The 19545-nt window shown below is 43.0% G+C and overlaps 1 protein-coding gene across 1 annotated transcript in view; it reads left to right on the forward strand.

Annotated features, from left to right (window-relative positions):
• LOC112238131 (protein Jumonji-like) overlaps nt 1-19545 on the forward strand; it is a 38412-nt gene that overhangs the window by 3957 nt on the left and 14910 nt on the right. The window contains exons 2-6 of the mRNA XM_042316933.1: nt 7050-7255; nt 10796-12032; nt 15057-15184; nt 15566-15967; nt 18791-18883. Of these exons, the coding sequence (XP_042172867.1) occupies nt 11462-12032; nt 15057-15184; nt 15566-15967; nt 18791-18883 (1194 nt within the window). The 5' untranslated portion in view covers nt 7050-7255; nt 10796-11461. The remainder of the gene's footprint in view (nt 1-7049; nt 7256-10795; nt 12033-15056; nt 15185-15565; nt 15968-18790; nt 18884-19545) is intronic.

The raw sequence follows: 19545 nt of genomic DNA on the forward strand, positions 1-19545 counted from the left end.
CAGTCCACACACAGCTCAGCACTGACACCACCTTACAGAGAGAGAGAGACTTACTGTGGAGGTCAACAGTCCACACACAGCTCAGCACTGACACCACCTTACAGAGAGAGAGAGACTTACTGTGGAGGTCAACAGTCCACACACAGCTCAGCACTGACACCACCTTACAGAGAGAGAGAGACTTACTGTGGAGGTCAACAGTCCACACACAGCTCAGCACTGACACCACCTTACAGAGAGAGAGACTTACTGTGGAGGTCAACAGTCCACACACAGCTCAGCACTGACACCACCTTACAGAGAGAGAGAGACTTACTGTGGAGGTCAACAGTCCACACACAGCTCAGCACTGACACCACTTACAGAGAGAGAGACTTACTGTGGAGGTCAACAGTCCACACACAGCTCAGCACTGACACCACTTACAGAGAGAGAGAGACTTACTGTGGAGGTCAACAGTCCACACACAGCTCAGCACTGACACCACCTTACAGAGAGAGAGAGACTTACTGTGGAGGTCAACAGTCCACACACAGCTCAGCACTGACACCACCTTACAGAGAGAGAGAGACTTACTGTGGAGGTCAACAGTCCACACACAGCTCAGCACTGACACCACCTTACAGAGAGAGAGACTTACTGTGGAGGTCAACAGTCCACACACAGCTCAGCACTGACACCACCTTACAGAGAGAGAGAGACTTACTGTGGAGGTCAACAGTCCACACACAGCTCAGCACTGACACCACCTTACAGAGAGAGAGAGACTTACTGTGGAGGTCAACAGTCCACACACAGCTCAGCACTGACACCACCTTACAGAGAGAGAGAGAGACTTACTGTGGAGGTCAACAGTCCACACACAGCTCAGCACTGACACCACCTTACAGAGAGAGAGAGAGACTTACTGTGGAGGTCAACAGTCCACACACAGCTCAGCACTGACACCACCTTACTGAGAGAGAGAGAGACTTACTGTGGAGGTCAAAAGTTGAGCTCATGTTTATTCTGTCAACTATGATGGATGGAGGAGGAGGAGTGCTTGTCTACATGTTGGACATACACTTAAATCAGCCTGGCCAGAGTTAGGGAAGTGATGTGTGTGTGAGCATTTGTTTGTGTGTATGAGTGTGTGTGAGAGCATTTGTTTGTGTGTATGAGTGTGTGTGAGAGCATTTGTTTGTGTGTATGAGTGTGTGTGAGAGCATTTGTTTGTGTGTATGAGTGTGTGTGAGAGCATTTGTTTGTGTGTATGAGTGTGTGTGAGAGCATTTGTTTGTGTGTATGAGTGTGTGTGTGAACATTTGTTTGTGTGTACTGTATACAGAGGGTGTGTGTGTGTGTGTGTGTGTGTGTGTGTGTGTGTGTGTGTGTGTGTGTGTGCTGAAAAGTGCTCTGTGGGAAAGCCAAACGTTACCCGGCGCCAGAGTGTTGGTCCGACACACGTTGAGGGAACCAGAGACTTCTCCCAGCTAGAGCTTGTGCCAAGTAGGACACTTTAATATGCTGCACTGGCGGGAGGCCAACTGCTTCGTGTAAAATAGAGCTCCCTCAGGCAGATATAGAGCACTGCTTTCACTGATTAACTGACCTAACAAACACTATTTCTCTGTTTCACTATCATCTTACTTTCCAACATTGGACACTTTCTTTTCAGTAGGCCTATCGTCACAGTACTTGTAGTTTGAAAGCTGCAGGGTATTTGAAGGGATGGATTGTAGATGTTAATATAACCTTGGGTGGTACTTGATGCATTTTGTTCCTTTTTTTCAAAGAGATATTGAGTGGTGTTGAAATGAAAGCCTTGTAAAGAAATGGGATTGGTCGCCGTTCAAATAGGGGTTTGTTACAATGACACTTCTGGGAGCACCACAGGGACTCACCGAAAGCTTTTCAAATGATTTGATGAAGCACAGTCTCTTCAATGTACAGTCTCTTCAATGTACAGTCTCTTCAATGTACAGTCTCTTCAATGTACAGTCTCTTCAATGTACAGTCTCTTCAATGTACAGTCTCTTCAATGTACAGTCTCTTCAATGTACAGTCTCTTCAATGTACAGTCTCTTCAATGTACAGTCTCTTCAATGTACAGTCTCTTCAATGTACAGTCTCTTCAATGTACAGTCTCTTCAACGTACAGTCAATGGAGCACAGTCTCTTCAATGTACAGTCTCTTCAATGTACAGTCTCTTCAATGTACAGTCTCTTCAATGTACACAGTCTCTTCAATGTACAGTCTCTTCAATGTACAGTCTCTTCAATGTACAGTCTCTTCAATGTACAGTCTCTTCAATCACAGTCTCTTGTACAGTCTCTTCAATGCACAGTCTCTTCAACAGTCTCTTCAATGTACAGTCTCTTCAATGTACAGTCTCTTCTGTACTTCTTCACAGTCTCTTCAATGTACAGTCTCTTCAATGCACAGTCTCTTCAATGTACAGTCTCTTCAATGTGTACAGTCTCTTCAATGCACAGTCTCTTCAATGTACAGTCTCTTCAATGTACAGTCTCTTCAATGTACAGTCTCTTCAATGTACAGTCTCTTCAATGCACAGTCTCTTCAGTCTCTTCAATGTACAGTCTCTTCAATGTACAGTCTCTTCAATGTACAGTCTCTTCAATGTACAGTCTCTTCAATGTACAGTCTCTTCAATGTACAGTCTCTTCAATGTACAGTCTTCAACGTACAGTCTCTTCAATGTACAGTCTCTTCAATGTACAGTCTCTTCAATGTACAGTCTCTTCAATGTACAGTCTCTTCAATGTACAGTCTCTTCAATGTACAGTCTCTTCAATGTACAGTCTCTTCAATGTACAGTCTCTTCAATGTACAGTCTCTTCAATGTACAGTCTCTTCAATGTACAGTCTCTTCAATGTACAGTCTCTTCAATGCACAGTCTCTTCAATGTACAGTCTCTTCAATGTACAGTCTCTTCTCTTCTTCAATGTACAGTCTCTTCAATGTACACAGTACAGTCTCTTCAATGTACAGTCTCTTCAATGTACAGTCTCTTCAATGTACAGTCTCTTCAATGTACAGTCTCTTCAATGTACAGTCTCTTCAATGTACAGTCTCTTCAGTACAGTCTCTTCAATGTACAGTCTCTTCAATGTACAGTCTCTTGTACAGTCTCTTCAATGTACAGTCTCTTCAATGTACAGTCTCTTCAATGTACAGTCTCTTCAATGTACAGTCTCTTCAATGTACACAGTCTCTTCAGTCTCTTCAATGTACAGTCTCTTCAAACAGTCTCTTCAATGTACAGTCTCTACAGTCTCTTCAACGTACAGTCTCTTCAATGTACAGTCTCTTCTTACAGTCTCTTCAATGTACAGTCTCTTCAATGTACAGTCTCTTCAATGTACAGTACAGTCTCTTCAATGTACAGTCTCTTCAATGTACAGTCTCTTCAATGTACAGTCTCTTCACAGTCTCTTCAATGTACAGTCTCTTCAACGTACAGTCTCTTCAATGTACAGTCTCTTCAATGTACAGTCTCTTCAATGTACAGTCTCTTCAATGTACAGTCTCTTCTTACAGTCTCTTCAATGTACAGTCTCTTCTTACAGTCTCTTCAATGTACAGTCTCTTCAATGTACAGTCTCTTCAATGTACAGTCTCTTCAATGTACAGTCTCTTCAATGTACAGTCTCTTCACAGTCTCTTGTACAGTCTCTTCAATGTACAGTCTCTTCAATGTACAGTCTCTTCAATGTACAGTCTCTTCAATGTACAGTCTCTTCAATGTACAGTCTCTTCAATGTACAGTCTCTTCAATGTACAGTCTCTTCAATGTACAGTCTCTTCAATGTACAGTCTCTTCAATGTACAGTCTCTTCAATGTACAGTCTCTTCTTACAGTCTCTTCAATGTACAGTCTCTTCAATGTACAGTCTCTTCAATGTACAGTCTCTTCAATGTACAGTCAGTCTCTTCAATGTACAGTCTCTTCAATGTACAGTCTCTTCAATGTACAGTCTCTTCAATGTACAGTCTCTTCAATGTACAGTCTCTTCAGTCTCTTCAATGTACAGTCTCTTCAATGTACAGTCTCTTCAATGTACAGTCTCTTCAATGTACAGTCTCTTCAATGTACAGTCTCTTCAATGTACAGTCTCTTCAATGTACAGTCTTCTTCAATGTACAGTCTCTTGTACAGTCTTCAATGTACAGTCTCTTCAATGTACAGTCTCTTCAATGTACAGTCTCTTCAATGTACAGTCTCAGTTCTTCAATGTACAGTCTCTTCAATGTACAGTCTCTTCAATGTCAGTCTCTTCACAGTCTCTTCGTACAGTCTCTTCAATGTACAGTCTCTTCAATGTACAGTCTCTTCAATGTACAGTCTCTTCAATGTACAGTCTCTTCAATGTACAGTCTCTTCAAGTACAGTCTCTTCAATGTACAGTCTCTTCAATGTACAGTCTCTTCTACTCTCTTCAATGTACAGTCTCTTCAATGTACAGTCTCTTCAATGTACAGTCTCTTCAATGTACAGTCTCTTCAATGTACAGTCTCTTCAATGTACAGTCTCTTCTTCAGTCTCTTCAATGTACAGTCTCTTCAATGTACAGTCTCTTCAATGTACAGTCTCTTCAATGTCAGTCTCTTCAATGTACAGTCTCTTCACAGTCTCTTCAATGTACAGTCTCTTCAATGTACAGTCTCTTCAATGTACAGTCTCTTCAATTACAGTCTCTTGTACAGTCTCTTCAATGTACAGTCTCTTCAATGTACAGTCTCTTCAATGTACAGTCTCTTCAATGTACAGTCTCTTCAATGTACAGTCTCTTCAATGTACAGTCTCTTCAATGTACAGTCTCTTCAATGTACAGTCTCTTCAATGTACAGTCTCTTCAATGTACAGTCTCTTCAATGTACAGTCTCTTCAATGTACAGTCTCTTCAATGTACAGTCTCTTCAATGTACAGTCTCTTCAATGTACAGTCTCTTCAATGTACAGTCTCTTCAATGTACAGTCTCTTCAATGACAGTCTCTTCAATGTACAGTCTCTTCAATGTACAGTCTCTTCAATGTACAGTCTCTTCAATGTACAGTCTCTTCAATGTACAGTCTCTTCAGTACAGTCTCTTCAATGTACAGTCTCTTCAATGTACAGTCTCTTCAATGTACAGTCTCTTCAATGTACAGTCTCTTCAATGTACAGTCTCTTCAATGTACAGTCTCTTCAATGTACAGTCTCTTCAATGTACAGTCTCTTCAATGTACAGTCTCTTCAATGTACAGTCTCTTCAGTCTCTTCAATGTACAGTCTCTTCAATGTACAGTCTCTTCAATGTACAGTCTCTTCAATGTACAGTCTCTTCAATGTACAGTCTCTTCAATGTACAGTCTCTTCAAGTACAGTCTCTTCAATGTACAGTCTCTTCAATGTACAGTCTCTTCAATGTACAGTCTCTTCAATGTACAGTCTCTTCAATGTACAGTCTCTTCAATGTACAGTCTCTTCAATGTACAGTCTCTTCAATGTACAGTCTCTTCAATGTACAGTCTCTTCAATGTACAGTCTCTTCAATGTACAGTCTCTTCAATGTACAGTCTCTTCAATGTACAGTCTCTTCAACGTACAGTCTCTTCAATGTACAGTCTCTTCAATGTACAGTCTCTTCAATGTACAGTCTCTTCAATGTACAGTCTCTTCAATGTACAGTCTCTTCAATGTACAGTCTCTTCAATGTACAGTCTCTTCAATGTACAGTCTCTTCAATGTACAGTCTCTTCAATGTACAGTCTCTTCAATGTACAGTCTCTTCAATGTACAGTCTCTTCAATGTACAGTCTCTTCAACGTACAGTCTCTTCAACGTACAGTCTCTTCAACGTACAGTCTCTTCAATGTACAGTCTCTTCAATGTACAGTCTCTTCAACAGTCTCTTACAGTCTCTTCAATGTACAGTCTCTTCAATGTACAGTCTCTTCAAACAGTCTCTTCAATGTACAGTCTCTTCAATGTACAGTCTCTTCATGTACAGTCTCTTCAATGTACAGTCTCTTCAAACAGTCTCTTACAGTCTCTTCAATGTACAGTCTCTTCAATGTACAGTCTCTTTCAAATGTACAGTCTCTTCTCTTCAATGTACAGTCTTCAATGTACAGTCTCTTCAATGTACAGTCTCTTCAATGTACAGTCTCTTCAATGTACAGTCTCTTCAATGTACAGTCTCTTCAATGTACAGTCTCTTCATGTACAGTCTCTTCAATGTACAGTCTCTTCACAGTGTACAGTCTCTTCAATGTACAGTCTCTTCAATGTACAGTCTCTTCAATGTACAGTCTCTTCAACGTACAGTCTCTTCAACGTACAGTCTCTTCAATGTACAGTCTCTTCAATGTACAGTCTCTTCAATGTACAGTCTCTTCAATGTACAGTCTCTTCAATGTACAGTCTCTTCAATGTACAGTCTCTTCAAGTTACTTTGTAATAATAATGTACAGTCTCTTCAAGTTACTTTGTAATAATAATGTACAGTCTCTTCAAGTTACTTTGTAATAATAATGTACAGTCTCTTCAAGTTACTTTGTAATAATAATGTACTGTAACAGACATAAAACAAAAATAGACATATCATAACGGACTGACAGCTGCATCCCACTGAGAACACACTGGTTGAATCAATGTTGTTTCCACGTCAATTCAATGAAGTTACGTTGAACCAACGTGGATTAGACGTTGAATTGACATCTGTGCCCAGTGGGATAGCTCTTAACACATGACAGATAGACTGACACTGCTATCATAGTTATCAGCTTAGGCATTGTCCTCCGTATATTATTCAAGTGTGAAATATGGTTTATCTGAGAAGCTTCTGCATAGTTTGAATACCTAGCCTACTTTTGTTTGTCCATTTAGTATGGTATTTATGGTTTGTTAATAATAGCTGCACACACATTCAGTGTGGATGTGGCTTTGGCCACACCAGGTTCAAGGTTAAAGTAAGGATAGAGTAAACACAAAAGTTGTAAAACTGATGTTGAAAACAGTGTAAACAGTCCATACATTTCATCGTTCTCATTCTGTGTTCCAGTGTCGAATGGCCACAGCAGGTCCTTACGGGGGAAGGAGCTCTTCCTGAGGCCCAGAGGGAGAGAGGCTATCCAGGCCAGAGAGAGGGCTGAGAGGGGAGAGGCCCGGAGGGAGAACCACAGGACCTCTACAGGACCCCCAGCCAGGACCTCCAGCACCACCCACAGTCTTCGCCACAGCAGGCCCAACAAGGAGCACCCAAAGCAGGTACACCAGGGAGACACAGATGGGCTGGGATGGAGAGTACCTGGGCTGAATCCCAAACGGCACTCTATTGAATATTCTCTATGTAGTGTACTACCCTTGACCAAGGCCTATAGGGCTCTGGACAAAAGTGGTGTACTGTATAGTGAATAGGGTGCCTTTCGGGACAGATTAAGTGTGTATCTTAATGGTCTGATGCCAGCATGCCAGTCTGTTAGTGTTGGCCCCAGTATTCTGTCGCTGCTGGAGGGTTTACATTTCCTGTCCTCCTGGTACAGCTTCCTGTTGGCTACAGACATGCTGACCTCTCTCTCTCAAGCCAGACTTCCCCTTCCCCTCGGCCGTAACTAACCCCTCAACGTTTACAAATCTGATCTGTAAGGTTTAAGGAAGCAATATGATGGAAACTCCACCATTACACTGCTGACATAGTGACACTGTTCTGTATGGCAACTGGGAGCAGTGATGCCCTCTGGTGGGCGGAGTGGGATGGTTCCCTCATTCTTCCCAGCAACGCTCAGCCCCTCCCCTCCCCGACACACACAGACACCTTTATGCAGAGGAATAATACTGACAGTTACTGGCTTCATGTACATAACCTTGGCAGACATACGTCATTAAGAATATTTAGCATGAGTGCTATTTCAAACACATTCCAATTTGGGTCTTCATTCAGTCTCTGATCCAAATGGCACCCTATACCCTATGTAGTGCACTACTTTTGATTGGTGCCCTATGGGCTCTGGACAAAAGTAGGCAACTATATAGGGATTAGGATGCCATTTGGGACACGGACCTGATCTCCTTTGTGCATCTGCTGTTGTATAGGAGGGATGCCAGAAACCTCTCCCTGTCCTTGGCAAACCAACAGGTGACAGATTGTCTGGTGTCCTGTCCACCTTGGTGTGGAACTAATCAACTACACCTCAGTAAGAGAGGAGATCTGAAGTCTGTAATGTTCCACTACTGTATATGATCAGGTTAAAACGTGGACCGATGGTCAATGATGAAATGTACAGCAGCTATAGATATAGAAGGAGAAGACATACTGGACCTAGGTACAAATGATGATGTAGCTAGGTATAAATGATGATGGACCTAGGTACAAAATGATGATGATGAGCTAGGTATAAATGATGATGGAGCTAGGTATAAATGATGATGGAGCTAGGTACAAATGATGATGGAGCTAGGTATAAATGATGATGGAGCTAGGTACAAATGATGATGGAGCTAGGTATAAATGATGATGGAGCTAGGTACAAATGATGATGGAGCTAGGTATAAATGATGATGTAGCTAGGTATAAATGATGATGATGTAGCAAATGTATAAATGATGATGGAGCTAGGTATAAATGATGATGGAGCTGATGGTAGGTACAAAATGATGAGCTAGGATGATGAGCTAGGTATAAATGATGATGGAGCTAGGTATAAATGATGATGGAGCTAGGTATAAATGATGATGGAGCTAGGTATAAATGATGATGGAGCTAGGTATAAATGATGATGGAGCTAGGTATAAATGATGATGGAGCTAGGTATAAATGATGAGCTGGTATAAATGATGATGGAGCTAGGTATAAATGATGATGGAGCTAGGTATAAATGATGATGGAGCTAGGTATAAATGATGATGGAGCTGATAATGATGGAGCTAGGTATAAATGATGAAGCTGTATAAATGATCTATTGCAAATGATGATTTAGGTATAAATGATGAAGCTAGTATAAATGATGATGGAGCTAGGTATAAATGATGATGGAGCTAGGTATAAAATGATGATGTATAAATGGAGCTAGGTACAAATGATGATGCCTAGGTATAAATGATGATGGAGTATAAATGATGAGGCTAGGTAAATGATGATGGAGCTAGGTATAAAATGATGTACAAATGATGAGCTAGGTATAAATGATGATCTAGGTATAAATGATGATGGCCAGGTCCTAGGTACCCTAGGTACAAATGAAGCCAGACTGATCTAGGTACAAATGATGATGGTAGCCAAATGATGACCGTACAAATGATGAGCTAGGTGAAAATGATGATGGAGCTAGGTATAAAATGATGGAGCTAACCCCTGATGAGAGTATAAATGATGATGGAGCTATAAATGATGATGGGCTAGGTATAAATGATGATGGCAGATGATGGAGCTAGGTATAAATGATGACCAGCAGGTATAAAATGATCAGGTAAAATGATGATGGAGCTAGGTGCAAATGATGATCCTAGGTATAAATGATGAGAAGGTATAAATGATGATGGAGCAAGGTATAAATGATGATGGAGCTAGGTATAAATGATGATGGAGCTAGGTACAAATGATGATGGAGCTAGGTATAAATGATGATGGACCTAGGTACAAATGATGATGGTATAAAGCTGATGGAGCTTATAAATGATGATGGAGCTAGGTATAAAATGATGATGATGATAGCTAGGTATAAATGATGATGGAGCTAGGTATAAATGATGATGGAGCTAGGTATAAATGATGATGGAGCTAGGTATAAATGATGGCTCTAGGTATAAATGATGATGGAGCTAGGTATAAATGATGAGAGCTAAATGATGATGGAGCTAGGTATAAATGATGATGGAGCTAGGTATAAATGATGATGGACCTAGGTACAAATGATGGTCAAAAAGGTATAAATGATGATGGAGCAGGTAAATGATGATGGCCTAGGTATAAATGATGATGGAGACTAGGTATAAAGCAGGTATAAATGATGATGGAGCTAGGTATAAATGATGATGGAGCTAGGTATAAATGATGATGTAGCTAGGTATAAATGATGATGGACCTAGGTATAAATGATGATGGAGCTAGGTATAAATGATGATGGAGCTAGGTATAAAATGATGGACCTTGGTATAAGCTAGGTATAAATGATGATGTATAAATGATGAGGTATAAATGATGAGCTAGGTAGCTAGGTATAAATGATGATGTAGCTAGGTACAAATGATGATGGAGCTAAAGATGATGGAGCCTATAAATGATGATGGAGCTAGGTATAAATGATGATGGAGCTAGGTATAAATGATGATGATGGTATAAACTGTATAAATGATGATGGAGCTAGGTATAAATGATAGCTAGGTATAAATGATGATGGAGCTAGGTATAAATGATGATGGAGCTAGGTATAAAATGAACAGGTATAAATGATGATGGAGCTAGGTATAAATGATGATGGAGCTAGGTCCATGGAGCAGGTATCCAAGATGACAGCTAGGTATAAATGATGATGGAGCTAGGTATAAATGATGATGGAGCTAGGTATAAATGATGATGGAGCTAGGTATAAATGATGATGGAGCTAGGTATAAATGATGATGGAGCTAGGTATAAATGATGATGGAGCTAGGTATAAATGATGATGGAGCTAGGTATAAATGATGATGGAGCTAGGTATAAATGATGATGGAGCTAGGTATAAATGATGATGGAGCTAGGTATAAATGATGATGATGTGAGATTTCCTAAAAAGTACTTATTTTTGATAATCATCCTTGTGTCTATTGCAGGTTTCAAAAGTGAACAGGCTGTCGCGGGTATCGTCAGCTACCGTACGCAACTCCTGTGCCAAAAAGCCCCCAGCCTCCCGACCACTGCTGTCCAGAACTGTGAAGTCCTTAGCCACAGCGCTTCCCAGGGGCCACGTCCGCTACACCAAAGCCAGACTTCTCAAAGAGGCCAAACTCACCGTGGGCAAAAGAGCCTCCTCCAAAGCTCGCCAACCCCTGAAGAACCAACGGCGCTCTGCCTGTGGCAGTGCCCGCCGCCACCCACGCCCACCACACTCCAACTCAGGAAAACTCTCAAGTGGCGATGCAAAGACTCCCAACAAACAGAAGGTACAATCCAACAAGGCAGCCGGCAGGTGTTGCCTACAACGAGTCAACGGGCAGCTTCACCCACGCCGATGTGGCGGTAAGCAGGTACTGCAGGGGCGTGAGGGCGTCAGACACTCCAAGCGACGTCTGGGGCTCCCGGCTGAGGAGTGTCCAACAGAGACACCGGAGTCTTCGCCGGAGGTCAAAAAGGTTAGACTGCAGGTCAATGCCCCGGAGACGCGAAGCAGCAGGAAGGTCAATGTCCAGGAGAAGGCTGTGGCGGGGTCCGGCGGCCATCTTGGTAAGGTCACGTCATCCTCGGAGCAAAGACCCAAACGAGCCTCCGCTGGCAAGCTGATGTTGACCCGACAAGCACAGCCCATACCCCCTACTGCTACTACTACTACTACTGCTAATACTACACCACCAGCTAAGAACACCACTTCTAAGAAAACTTTCCAGGGCACTTCCAAGAACACTTCCCAGGGCACTTCCAAGGGCACTTCCACCTCCACTTCCACTAGCTCAGCAGCCAAGGTGAAACCAGGCACCAGCAGCCCAGCTAAACCAGCAGCAGAGCCTAAAGCAGCAGAGAGGCAGCGGGAGAGTGGGGAGAAGAGAGGTGCAGCACCGCCCCCGCCCCTAACCGAGGTGCCAGTGTTCAGGCCCAGTCTGGAGGAGTTCCACGACCCTCTAGTGTATGTGGAAGCGGTGCGGGGGCAGGCAGAGAGCTATGGGCTGTGCAGGGTGGCTCCTCCTCAGGACTGGAGGCCAGAGTGCAAGCTGAAAGAGGACATGAGGTTTGTGACCCAGGTGCAGCACATCCATAAGCTGGGTCGGCGCTGGGGGCCCAATGTACTCCGGCTGGCCTGCATCAGGAAACACCTCCAGGCCCAGGGCATCTCCATGGAGGACCCCCCGCTCATAGGTACATTTCTGTAGAACTGATACTTAGGGTACATCCCAACTGGCACCCTATTTGCTACATAGTACACTACTTTTGACCAGAGCCCTATGGGGGCCCTATGGACCCTGGTCAAAAATAATGCACTAAGAAAAGGGTTTCATTCGGGACTAAGACTGTCACTAAGGTTTAATGTCAAAGACATTTAGGGAGCTACAAATAGTTCCTCCACATCCTGTTATTCTAGTACAGTTTCATGTTATTCTAGTACAGTTTCATGTTATTCTAGTACAGTTTCATGTTATTCTAGTACAGTTTCATGTTATTCTAATACAGTTTCATGTTATTCTAGTACAGTTTCATCTTATTCTAGTACAGTTTCATGTTATTCTAGTACAGTTTCATGTTATTCTAGTACAGTTTCATCTTATTCTAGTACAGTTTCATGTTATTCTAGTACAGTTTCATGTTATTCTAGTACAGTTTCATGTTATTCTAGTACAGTTTCATGTTATTCTAGTACAGTTTCATGTTATTCTAGTACAGTTTCATCTTATTCTAGTACAGTTTCATGTTATTCTAGTACAGTTTCATGTTATTCTAGTACAGTTTCATGTTATTCTAGTACAGTTTCATGTTATTCTAGTACAGTTTCATGTTATTCTAGTACAGTTTCATGTTATTCTAGTACAGTTTCATGTTATTCTAGTACAGTTTCATGTTATTCTAGTACAGTTTCATGTTATTCTAGTACAGTTTCATCTTATTCTAATACAGTTTCATCTTATTCTAGTACAGTTTCATGATATTCTAGTACAGTTTCATGTTATTCTAGTACAGTTTCATGTTATTCTAGTACAGTTTCATCTTATTCTAGCACATATGTCAACTCTACATAGAGTGGCTATCTATCAGGTTTTACAGTTTGAAGTGTGCTGCCAAAGGTTTCCTTCTGAGGGAACTATACTATAGTTAAATGGCTTCTCCCAAATTACCTCTGACCCCCCCAACCCCTCATCCTGACCTCTGAACCATCTCTCATTCTGACCTCTGAACCATCTCTTATCCTGACCTCTGAACCACCTCTCATCCTGACCTCTGAACCACCTCTCATCCTGACCTCTGAACCACCTCTCATTTTGACCTCTGAACCACCTCTCATCCTGACCTCTGACCTACCTCTCATCCTGACCTCTGACCCACTTCTCATCCTGACCTCTGAACCACCTCTCACCCTGACCTCTGAACCAACTCTCATTTCAACCTCTGAACCACCTCTCATCCTGACCTCTGAATCACCTCTCATCCTGGCCATACTGCCCATTGGCTGCTGCTGATTGCTCTTAGTGTGTTTGTAAGTGAGACCTTGATTCTGACCTTACCAAGTGAGAAAGGATTACAGTTCCTCTGCCAGGTGGCAGCTTTGATGAGATTACACTGGGAGAGATGGGGGTTGTCAGGATCCCACACACACACACACACACACACACACACACACACACACACACACACACACACACACACACACACACACACACACACACACACACACACACACACACACACACACGACTAATGTAGCTCACACACAGTCACACACTCACACTCACACACACTGACAACCCCCAGACCAGTAGCAGTGTGTGTGTGTGTGAGAGTGAGTGAGTGAGTGAGTGAGTGAGTGAGTGAGTGAGTGAGTGAGTGAGTGTGTGTGTGTGGTGTGTGTGTGTGTGTGTGTGTGTGTGTGTGTGTGTGTGTGTGTGTGTGTGTGTGTGTGTGTGTGTGTGTGTGTGTGTGTGTGTGTGTGTGTGTGTGTGTGTGAGTGTGTGTGTGTGTGAGAGAGTGAGTATGTGTGTGTGTGTGTGTGTGTGTGTGTGTGTGTGTGTGTGTGTGTGTGTGTGTGTGTGTGTGTGTGTGTGTGTGTGTGTGTGTGTGTGTGTGTGTGTGTGAGTTGTGTGTGTGAGTGTGTGTGACAAATGGGGAACGTCTGTAAGGGGATTTTACAGGCAGCAGACACCCATGGTGAGGGAAAGGAGAGGAACGAAGTAGCAGAGATATTACACTCTGTCTGCATCTCAAATGGCACACTATTCCCTATATAGTGCATGACCAGGGCCCATATTAGTTATATAGGGAATAGGGTGCCATTTGGGACACAGACATTCTCTTTCTCAGGCTCCAATACCTACAGGCCTCTGCTTTGTCAGAGTGGCCCTCAACCTCAAACAGGATCATGGCTGTCTAAACCAGGCTGTCTAAACCAGGCTGTCTAAACCAGGCTGTCCTGGCTAACAGAGCCAAGTCATTCATTCATCAAACATCCACAGCCTCTCATCTAGAACATTTGGCTGTAATTTGTTTGAAAGCTCATTGTAAATGTAAGGAATGTTGCTGCTTTTTCAGAATCCATGTTTTTCAGCCCCGTTGGTCCTCTCTATATCCTCCCAGATGCATACAGTATATCCATTTTAACCTGTGTTCTTCTATCTTGGTCATGGGCGCCCACAGGTTGTGCATGCTTTTGTTCCAACCCAGCACTAACAGCCCAGTACTAATACACCAAATCAACCAATCATTATTAAGCCATGTGGTTTCACAGAACCAGGATTAAAGAACATTGTTTTAACCTCCTTGTTCTGTGTTCTGTCTCACCCTCCTTCATTCCCTTCTCTTCCTCCTTATCCTCGCTCCCTTCTCTCCCTTGCTCCCTCCTTCACTCCATCCCAACCTCCTCCCTCCCTCTCTTCCTCCTTCACTCCCTCCCTATCCCTCTCACCCTCCCTCCTTCACTCCCTCCTCTTCCTCCATGTCCTCCCTCTTCCTCCCTCTCTCTCCTTCACTCCCTCCTCTTCCTCCATGTCCTCCCTCTTCCTCCCTCTCTTTCCTTCACTCCCTCCTCTTCCTCCATATCCTCCCTCTCACCCTCTTTCACTCCCTCCCTCCCTCCTTCACTCCCTCCTCTTCCTCCTTATCCTCCCTCTCTCTCCTTCACTCCCTCCTCTTTCTCCATATCCTCCCCCCCTCCCTCCCTCCCTCCCTCCCTGCCAGGCGGATGTGAGTTGGACCTGGCCCGGTTCTTTCAGCTCATCAACGACATGGGCGGCATGCAGCAGGTCAGCGACATGAAGAAATGGAATAAGCTAGCCGACCAGCTCCGTATCCCCAAGACTGCACAGGTACAGTAATGCTTCAAGGCTGCATACATGGCACCCCGTGCTCTATATAGTAGACTGCTTTTGACCAGGGTCCATAAGACTCTGGCCTACTATATAGGGAATAGGGGGCCATTCGGTACTCAGCCTCTTGTGTTGACCATGATGCTGTTCTGTATCAAACAATTCCTTCCGGCATCCGTGTCTTGTAGTGTTTCATCTACACTGAAGTGGGTCATTTTGTTTTTATCCTACTTTTTTATTTGAGATTGACTTCTGATGAAAACCAACAGCCAGCCCAGCTAGCTGCATAGCTAAGTATAGCACTTTGACATTTGATGTTAACACTGCCCTCCCTGTCAACTGTCAACTGCAAAGTAATAATATCCTACCACCCGACCACAGGATCGTCTGGCCAAGCTGCAGGAGGCCTATTGTCAGTACCTACTGTCCTATGACTCCCTGGACCCCGCTGAGCGCATCCGCCTGGAGAGGGAGGTGCTGGAGGAGAAGGGGAGGCTGGAGAAGAAGAGAGGGCCCCTGGAGGGCCACTCAGATGACTCCCAACAGAGCCTGCTCCAGCTGCCCCGCTGTGAGCCCAAGAATGGCCTGGTAAACGGGGTGATCCGGAGGAACGGCCTGCCCAGGAACCTGGAGGAAGGAGCGAAAGAGGGGAAGAAACAGGAGAAGGACATGTGGCTGAGGTCCAGCAGGAGGAGACTGTTCTCTCAGGAGAAGAAAGGAGGAAGAGGAGGAGCAGAGGAGGAGAAAGAATTTCTTAGCGACCAGCACAAGTGTATATACAGGGTAGGTCATGTTAGCCCCTTTCTCTGGCCCTGTTCACACTCAGGTTGAACAACAGATGTACAACACATTTGGTACAACAAATGTGATACAACAGACAGTTTTTCTGGACCAAAATAATTACCCAAGCATAGTGGAGGCACTACAACATGCACAATGCTTGTGTAAATATTTGATTGGTTAAGTCTATTGGTTAATGAGCTCTGTGGTAGCTGTGTGTGGGCAGATTGAATACAGTGCAGCACTGTCAATACAGTGTGTATAGCTGTTAGTGCCTGGAGGCAGAACTACAATATCCCTGGTTCAGTTGCTCTCACATCGAATATAGGTCATTGCACATCTGCAAGCACAGAGGCCACACACACGATCAGACACACACACGATCAGACACACACGATCAGACACACACACGATCAGACACACACGATCAGACACACACACGATCAGACACACACACGATCAGACACACACGATCAGACACACACACGATCAGACACACACACCTCATTTTGACAACACGTCACCTCATGTCAACTTATCACTGCCAGTGTTTCTGTCTTGATGCTCCATGATGATCTTCTGTTGCTCACACTTCTCTTATCAGTAGTGTCAGTTACAGTTCTCCTGTAGTATCAGTTAGTTCTCCTGTAATATCAGTTAGTTCTCCTGTAATATCAGTTAGTTCTCCTGTAGTATCAGTTAGTTCTCCTGTAGTATCAGTTAGTTCTCCTGTAGTATCAGTTAGTTCTCCTGTAGTATCAGTTAGTTCTCCTGTAGTATCAGTTAGTTCTCCTGTAGTATCAGTTAGTTCTCTTGTAGTATCAGTTAGTTCTCCTGTAGTATCAGTTAGTTCTCTTGTAGTATCAGTTAGTTCTCTTGTCGTATCAGTTAGTTGTCCTGTAGTATCAGTTAGTTCTCCTGTAGTATCAGCTAGTTCTTCTGTAGTATCAGTTAGTTCTCCTGTAGTATCAGCTAGTTCTTCTGTAGTATCAGTTAGTTCTCCTGTAGTATCAGCTAGTTCTCCTGTAGTATCAGTTAGTTCTCCTGTAGTATCAGCTAGTTCTCCTGTAGTATCAGCTAGTTCTCCTGTAGTATCAGTTAGTTCTCCTGTAGTATCAGCTAGTTCTCCTGTAGTATCAGTTAGAGTTCTCCTGTAGTATCAGTTAGTTCTCCTGTAGTATCAGTTAGAGTTCTCCTGTAGTATCAGTTAGTTCTCCTGTAATATCAGTTAGTTCTCCTGTAGTATCATTTAGTTCTCCTGTAGTATCAGTTAGTTCTCCTGTAGTATCAGTTAGTTCTTCTGTAGTATCAGTTAGTTCTTCTGTAGTATCAGTTAGTTCTCCTGTAGTATCAGTTAGTTCTCCTGTAGTAGCAGCTAGTTCTCCTGTAATATCAGTTAGTTCTCCTGTAGTATCAGTTAGTTCTCATGTAGTATCAGTTAGTTCTCCTGTAGTATCAGTTAGTTCTCCTGTAGTATCAGTTAGTTCTCCTGTAGTATCAGTTAGTTCTCCTGTAGTATCAGTTAGTTCTCCTGTAATATCAGCTAGTTCTTCTGTAGTATCAGTTAGTTCTCCTGTAGTATCAGTTAGTTCTCCTGTAGTATCAGTTAGTTCTCCTGTAGTATCAGTTAGTTCTCCTGTAGTATCAGTTAGTTCTTCTGTAGTATCAGTTAGTTCTCCTGTAGTATCAGCTAGTTCTCCTGTAGTATCAGCTAGTTCTTCTGTAGTATCAGTTAGTTCTCCTGTAGTATCAGTTAGTTCTCCTGTAGTATCAGTTAGTTCTCCTGTAGTATCAGTTAGTTCTTCTGTAGTATCAGTTAGTTCTCCTGTAGTATCAGCTAGTTCTCCTGTAGTATCAGCTAGTTCTTCTGTAGTATCAGTTAGTTCTCCTGTAGTATGAGCTAGTTCTCCTGTAGTGTCAGTTACTTATAGCGTTACATCTCTCAGTTTGACTTCCTACTTTTTAAACCTGGCTCGTAGGGACTATTCTGTCTGTGAATGCCAGCATGGCTGGACCCATATGAAATCAATATATTGGGCCATAATAAGAAATACAGCAATCTCCTCCACACATGTGGGAAAGCTTACAGTGACTGACCATAGTCCAACCAACCAGGGTTTTTCCTGGCACATTCATACAGGCTCTCAGTCTCTGTCCCTGCCCGGCTGTCTGTCGTGTATCTGAGCTTATGTCCCAAATGGTGCCCAATTCCCTGTCTAGTGCACTACTTTTAACCAGGGCCCTTAGGGCTCCGATCGAAAGTAGTAGTCTATATAAGGGAATAGTTAGCCAATTGGATACGAGAATAGGGTGCCATTTGGGAGGCAACCTGAGAAAACCGTGTGGATGGAAGACTCCCCTTCAGAATGTGCTGAGGCTGCAGCAACAGGGAGAGGAAGGAAGATGATGTCATGCAGCACAGTGACATCCACATGTATCATTTTTGTCTGGCTGTTCAACTAACTCTCCCATCTGGTTGGCTGTGATAATCGTTACATTGACAGTGGTCTGCGTCCCAAATCACATTCCTATTCCCTTTTCTGATGCACTACTTTTGACCAGAGCCTGTTCAAAAGTAGGATGTCGTTAGGGACGGAGACAGTGTATCAAGGGACATAAAAGACTACTTCCTGTATGGTCTTACTAGTCTCTTTGGTTGTACTTCTGAGTCATTCGATTGGCAGGATATCAAAACACCTCGGTCCATAAGCTCGTACACTCTTTGTGTTGATGATTTGCTGTGATAATCTTTACATTGACTGTGTATCAGGGAACTTGAAAGGGACCGTAAGGTCTTAGCCCTCTCTTTGTGTTTCTCTATGGCAGGGGAAGTCGGTTTCTCTCACTACGTTCTACAGGACAGCCAGGAATACTATGAACATGTGTTTCAATAAGGAGCCTGGGACGGCTGAGGTGGAGGTAAGGTCTACATATCCCAAACTGTTATATACCTGCTACGTAGGTTGCGCTACTTAAGGCCCTATTCAGGTTTCAGAGAAGTTGACTTAACATGGACTTAAATAAAAAATTAATAAAAATGGACTTGTCCATATTTTATAGACATAAATCCATGTTAAGTCTACTTATTTCAAGTCTGAATCGGCCCTTAGTGCACTACTTTTGGTCAGGGCCCTGCTTTTTGTGACGCAACCATATAGTCATAATGAATAAGTAGTATAATTCACTGGGACCATAAGTAGTATAATTCACTGGGACCATAAGTAGTATAATTCACTGGGACCATAAGTAGTATAATTCACTGGGACCATAAGTAGTATAATTCACTGGGACCATAAGTAGTATAATTCACTGGGACCGTAAGTAGTATAATTCACTGGGACCATAAGTAGTATAATTCACTGGGACCATAAGTAGTATAATTCACTGGGACCATAAGTAGTATAATTCACTGGGACCATAAGTAGTATAATTCATTGGGACCATAAGTAGTATAATTCACTGGGACCGTAAGTAGTATAATTCATTGGGACCATAAGTAGTATAATTCACTAGGACCGTAAGTAGTATAATTCATTGGGACCATAAGTAGTATAATTCACTGGGACCGTAAGTAGTATAAT

This window comes from Oncorhynchus tshawytscha, unplaced genomic scaffold, assembly GCF_018296145.1.
Source record: "Oncorhynchus tshawytscha isolate Ot180627B unplaced genomic scaffold, Otsh_v2.0 Un_contig_7283_pilon_pilon, whole genome shotgun sequence".
In the NCBI taxonomy this organism is placed as follows: Eukaryota; Metazoa; Chordata; class Actinopteri; order Salmoniformes; family Salmonidae; genus Oncorhynchus; species Oncorhynchus tshawytscha.